Source organism: Diadema setosum, chromosome 12 (assembly GCF_964275005.1).
Source record: "Diadema setosum chromosome 12, eeDiaSeto1, whole genome shotgun sequence".
Lineage (NCBI taxonomy): Eukaryota > Metazoa > Echinodermata > Echinoidea > Diadematoida > Diadematidae > Diadema > Diadema setosum.
In genome coordinates, this window is record NC_092696.1 from 22,377,005 (window position 1) to 22,404,443 (window position 27,439).

General features: G+C 40.2%; 1 protein-coding gene across 1 annotated transcript; it reads right to left on the reverse strand.

The window, feature by feature from the left end:
- Positions 1–27,350, reverse strand: LOC140235805 (uncharacterized). Its single transcript, XM_072315806.1, has 4 exons — positions 26,450–27,350; positions 14,723–14,872; positions 14,048–14,253; positions 1–384 (listed from the first exon to the last, which is right to left on the reverse strand). Exons 1-4 carry the CDS (start codon positions 27,348–27,350, stop codon positions 1–3), a joined length of 1,641 nt encoding a protein of 546 aa, XP_072171907.1.
- Positions 27,351–27,439: the final 89 nt, after the last annotated feature.

Below are 27,439 nucleotides of genomic sequence, written 5' to 3' on the forward strand. Positions count from 1 at the left end.
CTAGTCGATGTCGATTTCGAGATCTGAGTCCTCATCTACGTCGGCCACCTTCGGGCTTGTCCCGGCGTCGCTCGCACCGTATCCGTCGGCGTGGCCGAGCTGACTCACCAGCTGTAAGACGCTGCCCTGGCCGGGGTGCTGGCCCGCCAAAGGGCTGGTGCACGGGCTGCTGAGTGGGGTATCCAGCAGCTCCTTCTCGCTATCCGAGCCACAATCCGGATTGCCCATGAGGATAGGGGTGCCCGGTTGCCCGACGTCGCTGAGGTCCGGATTCGGATTGGACCGGTTCGGCAGCGTGGACTCGCGTGATCCGCCCGTGGATAGCAGTTCTCGTTCCTTGGAGTTGCGCCATTTCATCCGTCGATTCTGAAACCAGATCTTCACCTGTTGAAATGACAGTAATCAAATAACGATGGTTATAATAATAATAATAATAACAATAATAATAATAATAATAATAATAATAATAATAATAATAATAATAATAATAATAACAATAATAGTAATAATACAACTAATTGTAATGATAATAAGTACCGATTAATGACGATGGTGATGACAGTAGAACGATAAGATAGTGAAATATATGTCATTCTAGTGTCGGTTTTTGACGGCATTTGGACGAATAACGCGTGGAGGACAGAGTTGGTCCACTAGGAACTGGCATTATAATGGGAAAGGATGACGAAAATCTGAGGTCTCTGATTGGTGGAACAGGGAGGAAGGGGAGAGCGCCCCACCTCTTTGGCTGAAACTTCGCAAAGCGATTCCAGTGTAGATCTTGCAATAAAACATAATACAGAGAATATCCCAATAATGGTGAGGATAAAGGAGATGATCATTGAAATTGGTTTTCATACACCTGGTAACCAAATAAAATACTGCAATAAATGATAAAAGATAAAAGTACAATTTTGACACGTGTTATTGAAGAAAACATTGTCAAATAGTATATCCGTGTATATCACTGTACTGTTAAGAGACCAAATACTTAGTCTCATATTTGAATTTATGAAACAAACAAACAAAAATCACGGACATCTGCTCCAAATTCTCTCGGGTAAGCAATATTCCACAATATTCTCTTTGGGCAAGAATGTACACGCGCAGAAAAAGTGGCCATATAACCATCGATGTAAATATAGACACTATACGAGGTTTATAATTTGCAACTTCAAAGATGACAAATGGCTAAGTTGTCCACGCCATTACACTTGAAAACTGGCCGCATTAGTTGGGCAGGCCCCATGCCTAGGCGTTTGTTCGTCAAGCCATTGTGTTAACCACGTCTCATTTACTTCAGACAGTCTATATAATTATAATACGAGGCACACATCGGTCAGTGGAAATGGTATATACTCGCTGGACCGTCATGGATGACATCGAAATCAATAACATTTGCATTCATTTGAACTTGTTTGCGAACCATGAATATGATATGGGATGAAGAAGCAGCTATCAACCACAAAAGAGAAGTTAATCAGTCGTTATACTAAGGCGATCACGATGAAAGGATGATAAACAGGGAACTAGGTCAACTCTTTCAGCATGTGGCCAACGGCTTAGTCGCCGTGATCGTCGGCCTGGCCTGACTGACGGAGGTCCGTTGCGCACGAGCCTGTTAAATCTCCCGCACAGACTGAAGATGAGCAAGTAATCCGTGTAAAATCATGCTGTATTTCGCGCAGATGTCAAGTGCCGCTTGTCATAAACTATAAAGTCGTCATGCGAAAAACAAGAACAAGAACAACAACAAGAACAACAACAATAACAACAAAACCAGAAAAAGAATCCTGCACCCTGGTTGAGAAAAAAACAAAACCCACCGAAAACAGATCAACGAAGAGCTATCTTGCGAATCGCAAGTCAAGAGAAATCCATTTGCACGACGTTTACGATGAGCTACACGGAATAAACTTGAAATAGACCTAGGTCTCACCATGGAACAAAACGTTGTGATTTGATTTTTTTTTAACTGATTTTGTTGAAGCTAATTCAGTCATTTGTATCTTTTATTGTCGGTGTGACAAAAGGGCAGACAAGATCACATCAGGAAAAACAACGAAATCAATTTAGCGGCTCTTATCACTAGAGATTTTGTCTTTATGATCGAGTATTTATTTCCTGTCCAGTAATTGCAGAGGCGAGCGATAGAGATCTTCTCGGATAAGCCTTTGTAAGGCAGGTGCAAATTAATGCCCTCCAAGCTATTCGAACGTAAATTGCTATTTGTATACATTCGCTCTGAATGTGTAAGGATGTACATTGTTATGGTTCGTTTGTGTTATCATAACGAATGTGAAAAGGAGACAATGGGTATGTGACCGTCCATTCGGGCGGGAGTCATCAGCGATGATCGCATCCGACTGACGCTTTTGGTAACCAGGCGCAACTCTCGAGGAATGCCGAGGATCCGCTCGGCGCACGGTCGGCTCTGTTTCGGCTTCTCCTGTGAGCCTCACGTCAACCAATCAAAAGAGCTGATCCTCAACATTGCTCAACGACAAACCCTGAATTGCACACGGCACTAAATCACATAACGAGACTTACTGTATTCATAATGATTATTGGTGGTGCGTCACGAAAGGTGAAAGTTTTAAGCACACTTTGCGTTTGGTGTCTTCAGTTAACAGTTTCCACAGGAAACATAAGATGATAGCAGTTCAGGTAAATTCTTTTCCATCGTTTCCTTTGAGGCTCTAGTAAATATCGGCAAAGATCGAGGCATGAGGAGTATACACACTTATGCCCTCTTACGCCAAACAATATCTGTATATTGAGGTGAGAAATAGAACGCATTCTTTAGAACGTACTCTTAGAATAGGTAGGTGCAGGGAGGTGAGTATCTCACCTCCCTGGTAGGTGGAACCTTGTACCGACTCCCTGGTTAGAACAACTGGCGAACAATCAAAGCGAGAGGCATTTCGAGATTGTGAAACAGATAAATTTGGCTCACGTTTTGCAAGCTTATGATGTTTATCAAATTGAGGATGGAAAGATAATTGGGCTTTTCTCTGTTCTGTATTGCTTGTGTTAGAAATGAAGCTACCAAAAGGGCTGCGACATGAAATTATGTTAAAATGCTTCGAAAAAAAGGTGATTGAAAAGAAAAATATGTGAGTGACCGGATTAACCATGACCATTTTTCCCAAGGACATATTATTTTAACAGAAGACATTTAAGTTTTATTGGCATAATGACGTAAGTTATTTTTCATGCAAATCTATGTTATTCACATACGTGTCTGCCACTTACAGCACTATTGTTTTGTGAAAACATACGAAATATTTCATATATTTCATCTTCAGGTCCGATTTTGATGAAATCTCTACCTGTTGTATTGTTTGATTCATTGTACGTTACAAGGCCGGCGTAGATTTGCTGATATAGGAATATGAAATACACTTTCACTCCTCAATACCTCATCAGATCTTTTGTGAGGGTTTGAGTGGTAGCTGTACCGTGCGCACGGCTTGACAAGCCATGATAATGTAATACTCAGATGTATATAAATCTGTATAACTCCACCGATAAGAACAACAAAAATAGGGTACAGTGAGGCATTTTCATTTGATCAAATTCATGGGGAAAGTGAATTGGTATCCTATGAGATGAGCATGATGCAGTCACACAATCATAAGAATAATCCATTCGCTCTATATAGAGGTCGCAAAAAGATGAATAAAAATTAATGGATTATGACTGATATCCAAGGTCTATTTAGACAAAGCGACTTGCGATGTTGGCCAAGCGTATCTAATGACAATGGTGCACAATTGAGGTTTTTATGCCCAAAAACTTTGGAACGGCTGCAAAGAAGAAGGTCGGCTTGTCGCATTAATTTTTCGCTTCCGTAATTGAAGCACGTTCGGCAACTGGCCTTTTCGATTCTTGTGACGAAACAAGGGCTAGAACTGTCATATCCTGTATAGAATCTAATGTATGATACTATGACATTATGTCGGGGAGAATATATCCCCACAATCCTATTCCCTGCATGCAATCGTACTGTATTTCACATGTCGTCGAGCGTTATGTGTGGGCCTTTTTTCATGCGACTGCTCGCTTGGGAAGCATTGCGTAAACGTCTGTCCAGCAAAGCCTAGGCGTAGCGATCGCTCCCACTTTTTTTGATCTGCAGACCGATAATCAAGAGATCGTTATCGCACTATCTGCATCTGCGGTTTGAATGAACACAACAATCAATAAAGTAATGTTGAGGCGCTGCTATCTCGCTCGTTCCCATTGTCAGGGAGGGAAAAGGGGGACGTTAGAGCAAAGATGTGATTCGCGATTTTCGAGATCGTTATCTGCCCATCAATGGCCCGCTATATACAAAGACATGTTTCAAACACAATAGAACCCAGAGTTTATACGTTTTAGTGAGTTGGTTTTTTTCCCCGCTGTCCTTTTGCAATCTTTTTTTTTTTTTTTTTTTGGTTGTTGTTAAAAGAATAAAATTATTGCGCTTTCGTTTGCGTTACAAGCCGGTCCAGGCCCTCATTGTGTTAATATGATACCGCGTGCAATTGCAGGCGCAAAAGGGAATTAAAATAACAACACGCCAGCTCTCTGAGTGAAATCATTCACTTCTATACTCTCATTCCTCAAAACACTTTTACGTTCGGCGAAGGATATGCACAGTTATTGCCATTTAAAGGGCTGCATTTCAATAAAGCTAATTTTGCACAACGGAGCAATGTCAACTTCAGGCTGCACTCAGCAACTGTCGGCCCAATCATTGCCTATCCATCATCCCAGAAAAAAAAAATATCAGCCTTATCTCTAAAAATATCTGTTTCACCGAGTGGTTGTAGTATGCGACAATCACCGCCCTTTTCATACAATTCTTGCTATGATCCTATTTCGTTGAATTGATCTATTATCATCGTCTTAAATTCATCGTCGTTACCCGAATTCTTCCTCGAAGAAAAAAGAGAAGACTGTCATAACTTTATTGCTATTCGTCTTTTTTTTCTCTGATTCTCTTCTCATTCTATTCATTTCTATCATAACAGAGCGGACGACTGCCGGAAGAAATCACGTGGACATTACTTTCTGTCATTCAAGGCGCTATCAATGCAATATTACTGACATTAGTTTCAAACCAGGCAAATAAATTGCTTTTTATTGTGCTGGAACAGGTTTCGGAAATTCGACATAACCGATGCGATTATTCACTTAACTTTCTAAGGGTTTAAAAAAACCGTTATAGGACCTACAGTATTTTGACCCTGGATAGATATGCTGGATCTCGGACCTAGTTTACAGCATTGGGGTGTGTGTACGAAGATCCAAGTGAAGTGATTGCCATTTAAAGCCAAAACATGGTCCTCGTATGGAATGCAAAACTATCGATTTTTTCTCTAAAATGTACACATTATGCATTAGAATTGCGTGGAATAACTGCAAACTAACTCATCGTCTTGGTAAATCGCGTCAGCCAGACAAGTTTTGTTTGTTTGTTTGATTGTTTTTTGTAGAGCTATCAGCTTTATTGCAAGCAAATTCTAAATGGTGGAAGATGATTTTTGAGCCCTTCTGAGTACTAAATATAACTTTAAAGGGGTGGTATAGTTTTGGTTGGGGTGGTTGGGTCTTACCTTTCATTAGAACCACTTTGTTTTTGGATATCTCAGCCATTTCAAAACCGATTTTCACCAGATAAACTTTGAATTCCTCTTAGAATTGTACGCTCTTTCCATAATTCACAAGCGGTCTATTTGATTAAAATCGGTATTGAAATGGCTGAGATATCCAAACACAAAGTGGTCCTAACGAAAGGTGGGACACACCCACCTCAACCAAAACTGTATATCATCCTTTAAAGGAGACCTCCGGATGATTTTCAAATTTTTACATTTGAACATATATAAATTAGTTATACTGGGTACAGAGTTTGAGGATTTATAATGATTGGGATGAAAAATAAGAATGTTTTCGAAGTTTATAACAAATTGCAATGAACAAGGATGATGACATGGCAGCCTTACCATAAGAATGCATGAGATGTGGCTCGAGGAAGCAGCACAAAAGAAGAAGGCATGCATAGATTACACACAGGTGAGCTTGCAAGCATGCAGTATTGTAATGGAATGACACTGCTACATTTCTGAGATATGTGAGGCTCCTATGTCATCATCTTTGTTCAGTGTAATTTGTTTAAGGTTTTTGAAAGTACTGTTTCTCTGCTCAAGAACCACAATAAATTCTACAAATCTATACATGAAGCTGTTGATTTATGTACTACATGATGTGAAATTATGAAAATCGTCCGGAATGCCCCTTTAAGTCTGCTTTTCAAAGAATCATGTCTGTGAGAGGGAGGGGGAGGGGGGATGCCTGTGTTTTGGGGTAATGTCAGTGTCAATGATAGCTGAATCGGTGACCTGCTGGATAATAATTATCATTGTGGCGACTGTTTTAAAGGTATTAATAATAATAATAATAGCGGCTACTTGTATAGCGCACAGGTCCACTTTTCAGTGCTCATGGCGCTTCAAAAATGAAAAAAAAAAACATCATATATTTACATGCATATACATATTCAAACATTTCAACAAAGAAAAAAAATGGTAAACAAAAGCAAATATATACCAAATAAAGAATACAACATATATCAATTAAAAGTACAATATTAATCCAATATTAATGACATACAGCAATTACAGTCCTCAGTATGAAAGAAACAGATAAGTTTTAAGTTTGGATTTGAATGACTCTGTAGATGACAGTTCCCTTAACTGAAGAGGTAACTGATTCCACAATTTTGGTCCCATAACGGAAAAAGCACGATCACCATACCCATGTTTTACTCTGGGTGTTTGGAGTAAGAATGCATCTGATGATGAACGTAGCCTTCGTGTCGGATTGTATTTTTGAACAGAATTACTTATGTATATTGTTCACCATTGGGAGCAGTGATGGAGTTACAATTTCCAAAGACCTTTTGCCGATAAAATGCGTAAAATAGTGTTTCATTTAATCTTAGATCACGTGGATTCAAATAGATTCGATGGCAAGTAACTTCACGATAATGACGTCATAATTAAAGATATTAGTTACACATAAGACCAACAAGAGAGTATTTAGTGAACAATACGGCTCGAAAAGAACAGCTTAGTAACGTAATTATTGAAGGCATTACCAATTTCAGATGAAACAAAAATTCAGCTTTAGTGCTTCAAAATAGTTCTAAAATGTGACGTATAGGGATAGAATTAACCAAAGTAAAAATATTAATCAGCATAATCAATGTTAAGTATTGTTGAATATACAAATTGTGAACAATAGTCGTAATAGAATTGTTTGTAGAATAAACCGTCTATAGTTATGGTTTATTGAGAAAAATATTGATATCTCCTTGATATTTTAGGCTTTATTGCAAAAATATCCACATGTGGATAAAATGTAATAACTCGAAAATTTTTGAAATCACTGCTCCCAATGGTAAGTAACACCTTTAAACGTCTTTAACAATAACGACAACGAAGACGATATTAGACAATTAATATACCAGGCTATCCACGTGACACGGAGTTAAACTTCGATAAATAGCGTCAAAAACGAAAAATCAATGAAGGTAGCCATTGTTTAATACCGTAGATGATTATCTTTGTCAATTAATAGCAAAGACGCCTCCCTAACACTTATCATTGACCAGAATTTCTCTGTTTGTTTATGTTTGTTCAGAGATATTCTCTTCGCCAGATCGAACTGTGTGATTAATGCGGCTTCGATGGTTTGTCACCTCCCATTGTCACGGCACCATTCACTCTTTTGTCGCGTCTGAAATGGATGCTATCGGCGCAAACCATCTCCGCATATATAGATAGCCAGACCCTATCTTCTCATCGCAGTAATATTCATTGATCTGTGAACAGTTCGTTCGCGTAGATAAGGACGAATTTAACTGATTCCGTATAATCTATTCATGATTTGTTTTTTCATTTCATGGTCACTAGACACGCATCAATCTATTAACAATGGCCCTGATGCCATATAGGTATACGTGCCATAAATGCCAGCTTTGCGATGTTGTGTTTGTTTGTTTGTTTATTCATTTCCATCTGAGAAGATGGCTGGATAGCCCATATTCAGCTACGTTAAGCTGGTCTTCCATGGGGTCCAGTTGGATGTGAGGTGGGACCACTTCACCGGGTTAAACACGCTGCTCTTTGCGATGAATGAATGAAGCGGGATCTTTTACGTGCATGAGTCGTTACTCTCTCATACACAGGACCTCCATTTTATGTCCTATCCGAGGGACAGAGCCTCTTGCTAGAGGGGACGGCATGCTTACACACAACATTGCTCAGTCCAGACTCGGGTTCGAACCCGGGCCGCATGATTGTGAGGCAGACGCGCTGCCGACTGAGCCAACTCACCGCCCTTATGTTTATAATCTATATGAGCAGTGTTATTCAGCACTTTTAAAGTCGTGCCTTTACATCACGGGTATCTATGCGCTCACAGTTATTATAAATAAAAAAGGAAAAACAAGAGGATTGGTCTTTCAATGCAAACCAGGGCGAGAGACCGAGCCTGACTCTTGGACCGTGATATGGCTCAGTCGGTCGCGTATATGCCTTGCAATCGAATCGCTCGGGTTCGAATCCCAGTTAGTTTTCTTCGCAATGTTGTGTGTTATCAAGTCGTCCCCTCTTGTCAGAGGCAAAACACTCTGTCCCTCGGATAGGACATAAAATCGATTTTTATTTTGATCTTAACCTCTGTTGACACCAGTAGCAATCCATTGATACACAATGTTAATGGTATTTTTAGTTGTTGGATGTTTGAGACTTCATGCGTTGACAACATATAGGAAGGGATCGGTGGTTCGCGCGATAGTTATGGCCATCACTTAAACTTAACATTGCCAAAGCTAAAGTGCGCGTAGACGAATAAAAACACTAATAAAATAAACGACTGTCTCTATCGATTTCCTGGGAATACACGTACTGTTGATTTAGTTAACGATAAGACGATTGCGGAGGAGAAATCGATAGCATGAGCCAGATATCGCATTCATCAAACACACTCTTTGGTTCTTTTTGCCCACCTTCGAAGCACGCATATCAAGGTGATGATAATCTGATTTTTTTTTTGTTCTCTATTTTCCATTATGTATGTCATGTCAGGGATGATTGGCAATTGCCAAGCGATCGATTCATTTTCTTTCTTATACTTTCTTTTTGCCGTTTGCGATGAATAAAAAGATAACCTGGAATTAAAAACCCATTACAATTATCTAAGCATCAAAATAGCAAATGTGAGACATTGATTTCATTTCAACCGATTTGATCTTATTTGATATGATTTCAATTGATTTAATACAATTTTATCGGATTGAACTTGCTTACATTAATCCTAGTCACTTTTGTCAAAATGTAACATATCTCTGAAGAAAAAGAATGTGAAGTAAAATGAGCATGTGGCCCTGAAAAAGGTCACCCACTCTCGACGTTTCGGCAAGCATATTCTTGTCGTTTTCAAGAGAATGTTGCCGTTTTCAACAGAACGGCAAGAACATGCTTGCCGAAACATCGAGAGTGTGTAGGCCCTTTTCAGGGCCACATACATACCCAAGAAAGAATACTTGGTGCACCGTTAAACCTTCTACCACCCATCGTTCTACCGCCACGGAAGCCTTTAAAGACTTCATCAAAATAAACTTAGTAACAGTGTTGTTGTTGTTGTTTTTTGTTGTTGTTTTTTTTTTTGGTGGGGGTAACATGAATCGTAACTTGTACATTTTATCAAATGCACGTCTTTATGAGCTGCACATATCATGAAACCATGACCTATAAATGATTTGCACTGTGATAACAAACAACAACAGCCAACAAACAAACAAATACAAAATTTGTACACAAAAATACAAAAGTAGGCCCCAGATGTCTCAACAAGGACGGTGATTGTCGAAGATGTAGGACGCTCGTCTCGACCTTCTGTTGGTAAGAGAAGGCTCTAAGTGTATCTTGTGACACTCATGTCCTCCCTCAATCCCCCTCCCAACATCTTCTTTTGTTTCTGAGGCTGCCCTAGTTTTGATTCCAAGGTCTTTCTGCAACTCCTCGCTTCTTCATCTACTGACCTACATGTGCTTGTTTTCCACCTTTTAAAACACACACACTCCCCGATTGGCATACTGGCCGGGCATCTCTTTAGTGGCGAGTTTCGTCTTGCGTTTGATTTTTGTGTTTTTGTGTCTATTTCTGAACGATACGTCTTAAAAAGAAATCAGTCGAAAAGAACAAAGCATCGACAACATAAAAGCAGGATCTCCGAAATTTAACTATATTGATACATTACAAAATGATTCTTTTGGTCCGTTACATCGCGTAATTAAAGACAGTAGTTTAAACTGATCTCTTATGAAACGGTGTTACTCATGTGGCTGCGATATAATTATAGCGTTCTTCAAATTGGCTCGCTTTTCCTATAATGGAGCAGCGATCGAGTCAACTGTGTGATTGTGCTGCATGTAGCCGATTGAAATTCTTAAATATCTTGACACCTAATTGATTTTACATCCGTGAAACAGATGACAGAGTTTCAATTACATAGGCCTATTCTGTTATTTTTGTAATATGTTATACGTTGTATTAAAAACGGAATGTAGAAATGAACTGAACATTTTAGAACCCGAATATGCTTTAATTAAAAGAAACTCCTTTTTTATTTAAATTCGAGAATTGTTTCCTCCAGTTCTTCGACAAAACTTGTGGTTGACTTTGAGAAGGTTTATTGAATTAAATTTCTCAGAGTCGGTTTGATACACAATGGTACCATAACCAGGCCATAATGTTCGCTCCCTCTATCCGGTCTCGAGCATCATAATTTTATACTTAGCCAGCTGCGTAAGCAATCAGAATTCGAACGGAAAACCGCTCAGGCTATACCTTGCTTTTTTTCTTTCTTTCTTTTTAAGCATAGTCAAAACAGCTATGGATAGTAGACAAAGCTCAAAATCATTTTAGCAGTCATAGATGAACAGACGAACAAATAAGGAAACAAATGAGAGTATCATACGTCCAATAATATCATCTTAAATCAAATATAAAATATTCTCTTTGTCAGGTTAGGTTCAGCAATGAATGGAAACCTAGGCAATTTTTTTTTCTGTTTTACATTCGTTTGACCACAGCGCGGCACCAAATGGCAGCACCTATACATCTGAGCATGCTGAATGAAACTTTATTTTACATCACTCAAGAGAACTGTTGAATACTGTCTATTAACTTGCCATCAGAGCTGCTATCATTGCCCCTTTCTACTTCTGCAACAACCTTTCCTTCTTTACCCATCTTAGCAAGCACGCGTGAGGGTACAAAGCCGACGAAGGGGGACAAAATAGTGCTGATTGTGCGTGGATTAGCGCTTGATACCAAAAGCGCGTGGGTGATGAATACAAAAGGTCATTAAAAAGCGATTTCTTGTGGTGAGCCTGTGTATACATTTGTGCTGTCTGTCCGCTCCAATGAAAGTCCGCATTAAACTTGAGCGACTGCCCATTAACCCACTGGCTGTTTGGAGATAGTGGGTAATGTGCGAAGTCTAGGGAAGTTTTAGGATCCCGACAAGAACTATATGAAGTCACTGCAAGACGTAGCGCCAACGAAAGGCCTGTTGCAGCTTCTCTCCCCCGCTCTCGCCCGGCGCGCCAATTGCGTTCGCAGCCTAGTCGTAAAGTTTTACAAGCAGCGCTTTGGATCGAAACCCCCCACAAAAACAACCGAAAAATAAAGGAGAACTTTGTTTTACCTCTCTCATTTGCGCCCTTCATGATTACATCACAAAAGCATAATGTTTTCACAGGTCCTTGGTTAAACGACGGCACTTAAGCTAACTATGAGTGTCAGAGAAGAGCCTAAGTGCGCTTTGTATTCCGCTGTTATAGTTACCATAACAATTAACTCTTAAAGTGTAATGTCTTTATAATGATCGTATCTGTGACGTGCACGCGTGAAAATCGCGTTGCGCCTTCTCTACACTACGAGCTGTATCATTGAGCAATTATCACGACAGAATCGCACGTGCAGCTGTTTTATCTACAGTCTAGCTTTTATTCTCGAAGCGTGCTTATTTTTTTTTTTTGCGAGCGACGTGACTTTTCTAGTGAGCGACCGTTTCGTGCCCCCGTCTCCAAGGGCGCCGGAAGCGGGGGGGCAGGGGTGGCACTTGCCCCCCCAAACAAAATGTTGGGGGGGCAAAACGAGTTTTTGCCCCCCCAAAGTGCCCCCTGTAACAAATAATTGATCACTGATTTAAAGACCAAAATGAACAATAAAGGCATATTTCTCGTCTAAATGTTGCAATTTCATAACTAAAAATGCAAAATTTTTCGCCCCTAACGGGGCGAAAATTATAATACACTAACAACATACATTATTGTATCTATACACTAATAGTACCTTATGAGTAAATTTAGTGTATAGATGGTAGCCTCTTGTCCTCGAGTGTGCCCGCTGAAACATACCTATAGAAAACCTTACATTTTTCATTTTCTTCTTTGCTTTTTAGCAGTATAAGAATATTTTTTTATTGTTCGAACGATGCGGTCACGTTTAAGCTTTTAATGAGTACATTTCAGATAAATTGCAAAGTGAAAGTGGCTCGCTCGTTCTGCCCGTACTTATAGTAAAATGAAAAGTTTTCATAAGTTATTATCATAGACCTTCGCAGTGATTTCTTTTACTATGTTTAATTCCTCAGAAAATTAATTTAAAATGCTCTATAAAATCCCCCTCTCACACCCTCCACCATCACATAATATACCGCCGTATGTAATAATCATAGCCCTTCGCACTGATTATTATTTTTCACTATGTTTAATTCCTTTGAAATTTGCTTTTAAATGGTCTATAAACGCGACTTTTGTACCCTGTTTTTACAAAAAGTCCCTACCGTGGGAGGGGGTGTCCCCCTCCCACACCCTCCCCCCACTCGGTCGCTTCGCTCCCTCGCGGATTATCTCACACTATCACATTATTATGTACTCCCGTATGTAATAATCATGGCCCTTCGCACTGATTATTTTCACTATGTTTAATTCCTTAGAAATTTGCTTTTAAATGGTCTATAAACGCGACGTTTGTACCCTGTTTTACAAAAGCTCCCGGGGGGGGGGGGTATCCCCCTCCCCCTCCCCCCCCCCCTCCTCGCCTCGCTTCGCTCCCGCGACGAGGATCTCACATCGTCACAGAAAATGTGCCCGCGGTGAGATTTTGCCCCCCCAAAACCAGAAGTGTTCCGGCGCGCTTGCCCGTCTCTCTTCTATTTTTCTGTTTTTGTTTTACAGCACTGGTTGATCCAGACACAATGGAAATTCCTCTTGATACTTGAGGAATACGATACTCTCAACATCCATTCTATCTTTGTGGTGGTTTAAATTTAGAGAGCTGCTGAATTTGTATATTTTGACTGCAACATTGATTGACAACGAAAATATTAATATCTTGGTCTTTGAATTATGCTGCACATTTCTATGAACAACCTTCAACATGCTAGTAAAACCTTTGTTTATTTGAACACTACAGACCATGCTTACGTTAAATCAGGTCTCTTACAGATCTTAAATCTCCTGCCCCTTCCCTTAGCATTTTATGATAATTTTAAATCATTTTTTTTTATTCTATTTTGGGTGGAGGGTTTCAGAACTTTACTTTTAATTAACCCTATCAGCTCTACTGACAGAATGTTTGATTATGCAGCTTAGTTATTCATCTTTATCTGTATAAGATACTAAACAACGATATCAATGAGGCGAACTAAAGATGAAGGATATTTAAATAACGTCGACTAATTTGCCACAAACATGGCGGTTTCGACGGAGTATCGCATTAGATCACGTACATACTTATTGCAGCCACGACGACAGTTGGCCCGTTTTCGAGAGAGCGCCCGCTTCTTACAACTATAAAAAACAACCGCCAGATACAACCATATATTTGAAAAACAAGAGCAAATCACAAACTCCGAAAAAGGTCAATATCATGGCCCTTGACATTTTGTTTTGAGTCCAGGACCTGGATCCATAGCCTACCTGTGAGTCTTTTAGGCCCAGCTTCGCAGCGAGTTTCTTCCGATCGGGCTTGCTGATGTACTTCTGCTGCTGAAATTTCTTCTCCAGTCCCTTGCGCTGCGCGTCTGAGAACACGGCTCGCCTCAGCATGCCTCGCCGAGGCTTCCCCCGTGCTGCTCCGGGCCAGGGAAAGGTACCGGGTACCGGTATGACCGACGAAGGTGCCACTACACACAGATAAAAGACAAGCAAACGAAGTTTGAGTCTTTCTGGGAAAGACAAACGATCGAACAAAACAGTGAATTCAAAAGAGCTTTCTTTCAAAATAAATATCTCAAACTGGGAGGGATCTCAAGCGTAACAAACATTGATCCGAGCATTTTCAACAGGACATTAATATCAAGTATCCCTTGTCCGCATCATGCATAGGATAGGGTAACATTTTTTGGTTTTGTTTTGAGTAAAATATCTATTGAAGGTAAAATTTCCCTTGAAAATGATGGTTAGATACGCACATCAGTCCTCACTGGGAAACAGAATATCAGTTTAACAATCATAATCTCACTTCGAAAATAAACACCTATAAAGAGTGGACCTTTTTTTCGTTATTCAATTCAATTTCAATTTCAAAATGATCATTATTGCTGTAATAATCATCATCATTTTTAATTTGTGCAATCATGTTCTTACAATTACCCGGAAGGAACGGGTTCCTTGGTGCTGAATTCGGCGAAGGGTGCAGCGAATTTTCGTAGAAGCTCCGGTGTAACGTGCCCAGTGACGCAATCACAGGTCGAAGGTCACTGAAGGCGCTACTTCCGATGCTCGAAGTGCATGCTGGGGAGACTGCAAGAAGGTAAGGTTAAGGTGATCATGGATTAACGAGATGTCTCAATGTTTTTTTCTCAGTAATAGTGGCAATCTGTTTTTGTTTTAAATTCAGCAAGGCAAACAGTCGAAATGAAAGTTAAAATACCGGTAGAAAGTAACCAGATGAATTCAAAGAGCGCATTATGTTTCAGAGAGATTTTTTTTTTAATCTTTAAAATTAGTTCTGCTCTTGATCATTAATGCAGGCAGCACTTGACAATCAGCTGCTTCTTTAAATGACGGAATATAAAATAGGGTATCCAAAGACAACAGTAACTTCAAGGAATCTCCAAGTCAAATTCGAGTGTTCAAATTCATGAAATTCTTTCGTCGAGATGTTTTCATTGCAACTGATTTACGTCGATGTAGGGCAATTTTGTCAATCAGTGAGTTGCAAATTCGAGTTTTGTCTAGAAGATTATCTACTTATGAAGAAATGCAATTGTTTGCTTGAAAACTTGACTGGTGACAAGTACTCTTAAAACTGCTATTATTTCTGGATTCACCTATCTCAGTAACAGGGTTGCCGGATAAGTCACGCAAAAGTTTGATTATAACATCTCAAGCTATCTTCATTTGCATCTGACAAAAGACAACACAATTTCGCGCTCACTGCGCGAAACTTCTGCGATTGTAAAATGCATGCTCTTGCGTCTTGTGTATTATGGCAGGGGGGAAAATCCACATTTATTTCAATTGTCGCGCGGTAGTGTTTGTATTACGTGCCCCGCGAGATGTATTCATGGGGCGCAGTCGAGATTTTATCACAGGTTTAAAACAAACTCCCGACACCTTTTCATGTTTGTTTAGTAAGGTGAGAAATATCAGCGATGCAATGGAATGCGCTCTCTCTCCTTCCCCCGCCCCTTTCACAATTTCTTTTTCGTTTATACCTTACACCTCGTGTTCATGTTGGTTTGAAATGGTAGCTAACAGCCATGACAACAGCGCAATATCTTGACTTGAATCTACATCAAGAGTCATGTCTTTCTTTTGGATATGCTCTAAATTTCCCAAAACTTGAACTCACATGCAATGCAAGGCAACTGATAATTTTTTTTTTAAAGACATCGTTTAACACCGGCACACATTTTCACATGAAATGTTAACATCACGTCGCTTTGCACCAAAATGAGTACAATAGCGACACCTTATTCTTAATATTTTTTGTCATCATCATTGATATCATCACTTTGTTACTGTTTTTATCATATTATTACCGTCATCATCACCATCATTATGGTAATTTTTCTCTTCTTTGAATTGTCGTTTACGCCGCACATGAAAAAACAACAACAAATCCAAGCTGCTTGCAAAATTCACTCCTCAGTTATAACCTTATTTTTATAATGCCAGTTAAACGTTTTATATAAGGAAATAAATACTGATAGATATAATATATTTTGGAGAAGATATAAAGTTCGAGACAGATAGATTGAAAACGAAAGAAAAAGAAAAGAAGAGATGCAGGAAGAAAACGAAGATGAACAGCTAATTATGAAGTCGAGAAAGCTGAACGGCAAAATTCAAGAGTCTACAACAATCAAGCTTTACTACTGTGATCATGATTTTAAAAAAAAAAAGATGATTATGACGTGCAAGAGGAGGCGGAGAAAGAGAGAGGGGGAGAGAGAGAAGAGAGAAGGCTAAACAAGAAGTGTGTGACTGTAACACATAGCCACACGATGGTCGTGCTGGTGTCCTTTTGTTCAAATTCTGTGTGCACTTATTCAACTATTCATGACCACTTGAGTCGTGTCAGTCACTGCCACACTATGGGGACCGGGCAGGGCCACTCCGTTATGAAATTTGGCTTCTTTGAAAGCCATCTCCCTTGACCAAACCTTCATTTGACGATTATGATGCCCATTCGCAACAGATGCAGAATAATAAGCCAAGTTTCTGATCCAAGAGATCGTTAAAGATTTCCCGATCCAAATTTAGATCTAAATGTAATACGCTTTTGTATTAAAGATACGTCCGTTAACTTGCCCACTTCAATAAAATCAAACTGAGTTCGCGTGGCGACATGGCGAGAAGACACAAAGACACAGAATATGGGAAAAAAAGAAGAACTACACGTACACGGTTGATGCAGCACAATTCCATTGCAGGATTGAATCTGTGTCTGAACTGTATATGGATGAAATGACTGAATTGCTCTGATATATTATTCCAGAGGAATAAATCACAAACATGGCGAACTGGACCCCAGAACGTCGGACAGTATACGACAGTGCATGGACGGATCAAGCAACTTCAACCCGATGCTATTTCTTTCCAGGTGAAGCTATGAATCGAGACCCCTTTTCGATTAATCAGTCCTTTTGCAAGGTATAGTTTGAGCAATCGCACTGAACTTCTGCCGGGTGCGATGACGATGTGAGGGCGTAGTAGATAAGACTTCCGACTCCCGATCGGAGGACCTCAGTTCGAATCTCGCCAAGTGCTTACGTCCTTGGACAAGATGTTTTTACCTACTATGTCCCTCTCGACCCAGGTGTATAAATTGGTACCTGGCAACGCTAGGGTAATGATAATAGCAGGGCCCTCTGGTAGAGCAGTGGCAACACTGAAGAGGCTACCCTTGGTAAATAAGACCTTCTTCTTCTTATTAGTAGTAATAATAATAATAATAATAATAATGATAATAATAACAATATTAATATTAATATTAATATCAATATTAATATTATTAATATTATTATTATTATTATTATTATTATTATTATTATTATTATTATTATTATTATTATTATTATTATTATTATTATTATTATTATTATTATTATTATTATTATTATTATGGCCATCAAGGTGAATTGATCAAACAACGCGTTAGAGTCCCACACTCTCTGCAATTCAGATCATCAATTGCCGATTATTTTAGGAATGAGAAGTATATCGTTACTTTGAAAGGTTATCACAGCAGTTTTCGTAGAAAATGAATTGGTTTGGATAATTTTTTTTTCGTAATGATGGCAATATTATATGTATATCCTATGTTAATTTGCTAGCGACAGTTCATTATATCGATAGTACTTGTTTGTTCAAAAGATGTAGCTATTCATGATTATACATACACTCATGATTATTGAAATGTATTGAATTGCTGACGAAGAACAGCAGAGAAATTGATAAATTCCCTGTGGAATGGAAAATGAAATGAAAAAACAAAAACAAAATCAACTCGAACAAAAGTGACTCAGCAGTCAAATACTTTATAAATACTTGTCTGAGATACCATCTATGTACGGAGGAGAAGGGGAGAGGGCGGGCGGATTGCGGATCTTACGGAATTATGACCAACCAAACATGAAATTAAAACTGATGTGAGGTTGTTGTCAATGTCTGTTTTAATTGTGACGAAAGTTATGATAGCAAACACGATAATAGCGATGATGACTTGAATGAATTTCTTGATATAGATTTTGATGATAGGCACAATAACAATAATGATACAAATAAATTTGACGGATTTCAAGTCTTTGAAAAATAACTGGCATGCCATCACAAGTTATGATATTCAAATACCATAGCCCTTCTTCTTGACGGAAAACCAGACTGATATTTTCCGTGGCCTTGTGGTTTTTCTTTCAGAGGCAATGTCATTTTTTACTGTATTTTACTGCTATGATCTTGGTTCGACATTATACTTGTAGCCGCCTTGTGAACTTTACAAGACAAATATTTGTCCCCGTGACAAAAGTATTGAATCTCGTCATGTCTGCTTAGAAGTGTACGTGGATGATGTTTAGTCAAGTAGCTCACTAAACAACGTTGTAATGACAGAACAATAGGCCGGCTTCTCGTCTGGATATTATGTTTTACTCTATGGCTAAAATGATGTCGAGAATATAGAGTATAGGCATTTTCAGTTCATTATGTCCTACGTAGCACTGCGTAGAGTTCTATTCCTGTCTTGGTATATTCCCTCTGTACTGGGTCATTCCTTGCTGTATGCGACGGAAAAGTCCAAGTTATAAAGTAATGTTTTCTAGTTTCTATGTCATGCGTAAAATTATTGTATTGTTATGGTTACTATCATAAGTATAGTGGGCGGACGCTGTGGCATAGTGGATAAGCCTCCCTACTCGTAATCGGAGGACGCGAGTTCGATTCCCGCCCGGTGCTTTACGTCCTTGAACAAGGTGATTTTTACCCACCACGTCCCTCTCGACCCAGGTGTACAAATGGGTACCTGGTTACCTATTGACACCATAGGGTAATAATAATGGCAGGGTCCTCTGTTAGAGCAATGTCAACACTGAAGATGCTACCCTGAATAAAGAAAACATTGATTATGAAATGATGATGATAATGATGATACTGATGATAATGACGATGATGACCATGATGATGATGATGATGACGATGAGGAGGAGGAGGAGGAGGAGGAGGAGGAGGAGGAGGAGGAGGAGGAGGAGGAGGAGGAGTAGGAGGAGGTGGAGGAGGATGACGATGACGACGATGATTTCTTGTTCGTAGTTGCTTAGGAAGCGATTAATATTTGTAAGCAAACAACCACGAGACCTATGGCAGTAAGTTCCCTATACGAAAGACAAAGCGACGAGGATAATGAAGTGCCTGGTCTAGGAACACATTCAATGCAGACATGAGATTCGAACCAGAGACCTCGTGAAACTTCGTGGTCTCTTCCACAGAGTCACGACATTTCCTCATGTCGTGAAAGAAGTTCGTTTTAAACCTGTTATGAGATGTCCCAGCCCGCTTTCAAACAAATCTGGAGTCCGATGTATGTGCAATGACTTATTATCATCATTCATTTTGTTTTATTTATTTATGCATACTGCAAGATTGGCCTGTTCAGTTTCGTAAAACTACTTTCCAAAGATGCCCTGCTGTAATAACAAACATTCTTCATGAAAATACAGAATACAGTTATGTAACCCTACAGGTAAAATTGTTAACATCGAGGGTGGATTAATGATAAATAAATATGAGTAAAATCATAGATATAAACAGGTATATTGCACCATTACAAATCAATTGAATCACTATAGTACAAGGCTTTGCATCGTTTTTCTATAAAAGGATGTACATGTTTGAACAGTACAGGGAGTGTATTAAACAAGCTGGTTCCAACATGATTATGCAAAAGAGTTTCTTTTATATTCTGTCCTTGGGCGGGGGAGTTGAAGGAGGTGCACGTCACGAGACCGACACCCACGAGTCATACAGCCCACGAGTCATACAGCCCATGATTTCGACACTAAGCTAACAAGGCCCACGAGACCCGACACATTAAGCCCCGTGTTGCATCTGTCGAACTCGTGGGCTGTTTTACCTAGAGTGTCAAACTCATGGGCTGTATTTGCCTAGTGTCGTACTCTGGGCTGTATGACTCGTGAGCTGTATGACTCGTGAACCTCTTTTCAATGTCGAACTCGTCACTCGTGGTTGTCGGTATTGTGGGATGACCCCGTTGAAGGGGGCATTTCAAAGAATACCGTGTCCTATAATTTACAGTTTGTTTACATATCAAGTCGGTAATAGATTAGGCCTGTTTTGAATTCAAATAAGCAAGAACACAATATTGATATTTTATACGTTGCTCATCTGATTGCCATTTCAGCATTCCTTACAAGTAAGTTTGAGCTGTATGATAATCTTTATTCAAAGTTGTCCTGGCAAATCTATTTTGGAGTTTTTGTATCTTACATACCTATGGATTTTCGTACAGCTTACCCAAGATGTACTGAAAATACATCATCGTCACCTCCATTTTTTTTTTCATTCGGAGTGGCAAAGGAAGAAATTGTGTTATACGACAGACCAATGTGGGTCATAAGGCGCAATTTACGAATACGGAATAACACGAATCTGAGTTCGAGTACGTCAGGTGACAAAGAGGCGGTCCCTTTACAGTCTGTCTATATTGGAAGATCGTCTCACCGAACAGTTGGCCAACGGAATGACCGCAGGCGATGATTACCAAGATAAATTTCAAACGACATAATTTACTTGGGAAAATCTAATCATTTTCATGAAAAAAAAATGACAGAAAAAAGAAGGAAAACATTCATGATATTCTCGCTAAAGTTTCTGATTACCGTAAATTACTTGATAATTTCTCAGCTCATGACTGACAAAAATGAATTACATTAATGTTCTGATTTCCAATTACCGGTTCAAAGGAAAACGAAGTCGTCAAATCGGTAACAATTGTGATATCACTTTTCTCAGTAATTGAAGGTCTGATTCTATCAAGATCGGAGAAATCCGATGTTACCATAATGTGTGGTTTGCAGATGTTTGTTTGTTTTATATGGAAATTAATTTCTTTTGTACTACATGTGCACTGCTCACTAATGTTGTCATATTTAAATGAAGTAGACGCGAGTAAAAAAAAAAAAAAAAAACTACTGGAAACTGATTCATGCTATTCATCTTTACAAAGTACTGCACATATGAAAAGATAATTGATATAAACAAACTGTATACTCTCATTAATGGAAACGATTTTGGCGATGGAAAACATATGGACATCGGTGACGGTTTAGATACATAGTTGTAACTTATGTTGCCTTTATGCCAAAGCCATTAGGCTGTGGTGTACCTCAAGGCTCTGTTGGCGGGCCCACCCTTTTTTCTATCTATTTGATCGGTCTGCGGAAAATATTTCAAAGGCATTCTGTTCGGTATCATCTATATGCAGACGACATACAAGTTTTTGTATCTTTTCCACCACATCAAATCCAAGCATCTCATGCACTGCGCTGTCTAGAAAATTGCATCATTGATATTGATGCTTGGATGAGGTCTAACTCATTGTTTCTAAACCACAGCAAGTGTGAATTTATCCTTTTTGGTTCTAAATCTCACTTGAATAAGTTGGATATTAATTGTATTTCGATTGTAGGTAATGATATTCCTCTGTCAAAGTCATGTCGCAATCTGGGTGTTATGTTTGACTCTCACATGGCTATGTCCGATCAAATCACCAACATTTCTAAATCAGTCCGTTATCAATTGCGCAATATTGGTTTTATTCGCAAGTATTTGACTCGCTCTGCCACGGAAAAACTTGTTCATGCACTTATTTCTTCACGCCTTGATTTTGGTAATGGTTTGTTTTTCAATCTACCAAACTCGCAAATTGCCCAATTACAAAAGCTACAAAATGCCGCTGCACGTATTGTTTCTTTGTCAAGTAAACGCAGTCATATCACACCTATCCTGAAGAGTCTTCATTGGTTGCCTGTACAGGAGCGAATTCGGTTTAAGATACTTCTGTTGGTTTATCATGTTATTGAGGGAACAGCTCCTGATTACAATGTTTGTTTGTTTCGTCAATACCAACCTTCACGAACTCTTCGATCCTCAACTTCAGGTCTCTTACATATTCCGTTTTCTAGGAAATCTTGGGGGGAACGTGCTTTCGCTCACGCTGGACCAACACTGTGGAATTCACTTCCTCGTGAGCTGAAAGACTCAAGCTCTATAACATCTTTCAGGAGTAATTTAAAATCCTATCTGTATAGCAGTGCATTTTGAAGACCAGTGTCTTTTGAAGACAGACTTTCATGCCTTTTTTTTTTCTGCTTCTTCATCTTCTTCTATTACTGTGATGTACTTGTATTTTCAATCTGTTTGCTTTGATGTACCTATTGTAAAGCGCCTTGAGCATTTAATCAAAGTGGAGAACGGCGCTATAGAAATTGTATGTATGTATGTATGTATTATTATTAGAATTGTGATGAAATAGAAAGTGGACGGTGGAAAAAAAAAACAACAACATCAATCATCCCGTCGTCATGTTCCACTGCCAGCAGATTGAACACTGAATGAGCAAAATAAATGTGTCACGCGAAGTTAACCGCGCAACCGCTTTCCTACGCGCGATTGCTTCGGAAGAGCTAATTACACGGAACGTTGTCAAAGTTTGGCCGAGACTTACCACTGCCATCTCGATGGTTTACTGGCTTTATCTACTTACACGACCCAGTGAGAGTCATACCAGTGCCGAGTCGTACTGGACAATGCTGCCCTCAACGGCCTAATTAAAAAAAAAAATCATTTTTTTTTTTTTTGGTATGTTATTCTTTGATGATCCTTACTGGAAATCAGCCTCTAATTTTTGAAGTCATGAATGCAGAGGTAAAAAAACCAACAACAACAACTGTGTGGCAAAGTGGGTAAAGTTTGACACATAGACAGTTTTACTCTTTGACGGTTTGACAGACATTAAAAATTTGGTCTTTTGTTTCATTCTCCATCTGAGAAGATGGCTGGATAGCCCATATTCAGCTGCACTATCTGGTCTTCCATGGGATCCAATTGGATGTGAGGCGGGACCACTTCAACGGGTTAAACATCCTGCTCTTTGCGATGAATGAATGAAGCGGGATCTTTTACCTGCATGAGTTGTGACTCTGTCACACACGGGACCTCCATTTTAAGTCCTATCCGAGGGACAGAGTATTTTTGGCTTCTTACTAGAGGAGACGGTAGAATAGCACACAAAATTGCTCAATTAAACTCGGGAATCAAACCCGGGTCCTTTGGATCTGGAGGCACACGAGTTACCGGGTGAGCCAAAACACCGCCCTCACCTTAAACTAGAAGCCCAAGTCTTCGACACTCTAATTGAGACGAAGAATTAAGCTTGTTAATAGCCCACCTCTTCGTATCGCGTTATTCTTGTTTTAGCACAAGACATCACAACCATCAAATTTTTACTCAATAGATCTACGTCCTTACGTCACTATGCTTCAAATACATCTATATGCTACGGCAATCTGCTGGTTTGTCAATTCATTAAAAAAAAAACTTTTTAATGATATGATGCTAATAATAACAGCTAGTTTTTACATAGCGCATTTCACACTGTCTTGTTAAGTATCTCAATGCGCTTTATAGACCACTATGTATTATTACCCCGGTGACTGGATACATTATTTCCAACAAGCACTGACAGTGCTCACTCTCCACTCCCTGGGGAGCATTCCAACCAGTCGCCATTTTACATGCGCGCACATGATGATAAACCAACATAAACATTCTCATCCTACTGGGCACCCATTTATACTTCTGGGTGGAGAGCAACAATGTGGATAAATTGCCTTGCTGAAGGGCAAACGTGTCGAGCTTCGTGGGGCTCGAACCCACGAACCCATACAACGCTCATGTCATTCAGAGACGAGCGCTCTTATCCACTCAGCCACGACACATCCACGATATGACAAGGTAAAAGAAAAAAAAAAACTTCGACGAAGGAGAGGGAAATAGGGGTGGAGAATGAGGGTGAGGATATTTGTCTCTCATTGTAACCATGCAAACGTGCCACACCTTTTTTCGAGTTACTTTCAGAATTATTAGGACGTTTAAGGCTACTCCCGTTAAAACGAGTCCTCGGTAACGGCATTTTTCTTTCATTTTATCGAAATTTCGTTGTAGCCGAACATTATACAGGTATGTAGATAATGGCTGTGGGAAGGGAATTTTTACTTTGTTTTAACGAGTGTTTTGTTATAACCGTGTTCGTTATAACGGAAATACACTGTACTGACAAAGAAAGCTCGACGTCAGCTTTTGCATGGGAGAAACGAATTGATGTTGGACAATGAAGCAAAATATATAGTTACACTTTGTTCCCTCGGCCCCCTTAATTTACTCCCCATAAGTATCCACCGGCGTTCTAGATTCATACCTTGCTCCCCCCCCCCCCCTCTGTCTCCGTCGAATTTGTTCTTCTTTTTTTTTTTCTCTCTGCCTTTTCTCGGTCTATTCCATCCAGCGATTAACGACACATTTTCCCCTGGTCCTCACACCGATGACAGCTTAACTCACCTCGACACCGCGTCGTTAAATCTACCGGCACGCCCTGCAACTTCCTCACGCGGACGGGTGCGTACTTGCAATATTATATTCGCATTAGCGCCAAATCGGCACCACGTCCGCCCCAGCTCGGCGGCGTGGCGCGCCGGGTGGACGGCGTAGCATTTACTGGCGGTTTGCGGGTGTATATGGTGCGGTATTACGACCAGCAATATTACAGGCAGCCCTAATTCAACTAAAGGCTTACACACAAATATACACCGACACTCCAGACATAACAATAAACAGCGTAGTTTTGACATCATCAGATAAGTACTACGACCGCCGAAAATATCCGTAGTTACCTCCCCTAAAATTAAAGACACGTGCAAAGAGCGATACCACGGTCATCAGAGCAGAGTGATTTCTTGATTGGCAACGTGAGAAAGGACAAAGAAAGGAACAACAATAACAACAACGTCAAGGCAGGCCAAACGGAGAACAGCGTTTACAAAGGTCAGACTTCTTCGGGGGAATGGGACCACATCTTTGTGACGGGTTATGTTATTTTTCTGGTATGTTTCAAGAGTACCTGAAATAAGCAAGTGTCTTAGAATTCGTGATAGTCTTGTTGCCAAAAATGCCTGCAGGGTTATGCAAAATAGCTATACAACAAGAGAAATAAACCGCAACTGTCAAAAATTGCTCTTACTTTGTTCTTTTACTTTTTGTACAAAAACAGTCATGGTAAATAATATTTAATGTAATACAATTAGGTGATATCAGACTCGTCCTCACAAACTGCCGAAGAAAAGAAAAAAAAATGAGAAGGTAAAGATTCTGCTTTCTTGGACAAAAAAAAAAGAGATAAGAGATCCCAGATTTGTAAAGAAGATATGTCATCCATTAAAACTACGCACTAATGGCCGCCGACTTTAACAGCACAGAGATAGACATGGGTTCCATAAAATCAACTGTGATAAAGTTATGCTTGAACAAGAAGGTCATTGACATAATTGGCGTGATTATACAGACAATTAAAGACGATGCTTGCAATCTGAAAACAGATATAGAAAATAGCAGCGATATTTGCCTGCTAAGGTTTAGGCCACAAGCTCCAAAGTTGACGACAACATGTAAGAAGGGCGCTAACAACCTTGACAACCTCAGCGGCATTAGCGAGGTTTTGGGGCTCACGCTAGAGGCTATGGACTTGTTCTCTCCGGTGTGATTGACTGGGGCAGTATCCTTGTTAAGTAAGAAATGAAGATGGGTTGTGGGATTATGAGCGGAACAAGGTATTCTGCCCCCTCCCCACATACGTCCAACTCTGAAAGTGAACTAATTCAGTTTGGTCATGATCACACAAAAACAAGGGAGTGTTGGTAGATGCTTCAATATATTTCAAATCACTTGGATCACTCATTTAAGGAAATAGCTTTCTTTTATTTGTTTTTTTTTCTTCTCATTTAGCGATATTGCTTTCACTCTTTACTCTTTTACCGATGGTCTGATCGCAGTTTGAACTAAACTTCAATGTATACCAATTTCATATTGCACAATCTTGCGTTATCTACAGATAAGCACTATGGAAATTGAGGGGACTTGCGATGATTTTGTGACTTTCGGACAATGTGGATATAGCATTAATGATATCGAATCAAGCCAACACAAGTCTTAACAAAAGCAGTGAGAACAAATGAGTCAAGGTATGAAGAAAGTGAAAGTGACGGAGTGAGATGGAGGAATAGTGAAGTTGGTACTTGGTCTTACCGTGTGGTGATAAGCTGTGTGGAGAGAGGAGGGAGTTAACCCCAAATTTTAGAAGGCTGGAGTGGGGAGTCGGATGGTTTCCGGCCACGGGGGAACCCTGGGGACTCGGAGTCTGGTGTCGGTGGTGATGAGGATGGGAGTGGTGATGAATGGGTGGAGGTTGGATCGAGGCGGAAAGCGGTGCGGGGAACGAATGCGGAGGCTGGCCTCCGCTGGACGAACACACTGGAAGATGGCTGCCGTGCGATTGCGACGACGACGACGAAGACGAGGAGGATAACGATGGCGGAGGGTGAGGCGACGAGGGCGACGTTGAATCCGCACCGGGTCCATGGTGGTGGTGATGATGCTGGTGGTTGAGGTGGTGCGAGTGATTCGAGGGAAGTGATGCCTGGAGCTGCTGATGGCTAGAGTTGTTATTATTGTTGTTATTGTTGCCGGTGGCAGGACTCTGGGTCTGTTGTTGAGTCTTCTGTTGACGCAAACAGTTGCACGTGGTACAGGAGGAAGGGTGACGGGGGATGGGTTTGTGAATTGGAGTCCGATTCGATAAGATGTCCTTGACCAAAAAGGAAGTTGTGGAGTTGGCGACACCAACCACGGGTGGTGGTGGGCCTGGAGGAGGGGTGTCGGGGTGGGAGGAGGACGCGCTGTTAGCGACGGACTGTTGGATGGTAGGTAAGTGTGGACGGAATATGCTCTGGTACATGGGCGTCGGGGCGAGCACCCCGGAAAAGGAGGACTTGTCGTCGGAGTCGAAGCGAGGTTCGAACCTCCGGATGAGGTGCGGCAGGGGGAGGCCTCCGGGATGAGATAGTCCAGACATGGCGGGTATTGTCGGCGCGAGAGTAAACGGAACCTCAGCCGGCATAGTCCGGTTGGCCGCTTCGAGCGCCGTCATGGACCCGACTCAAATCAAATCAAATCCAATAGTTGTAAATAGCGGCCACTGCGGCAATCAACGCTGCTCTGTGCCCAATCATATAAAAA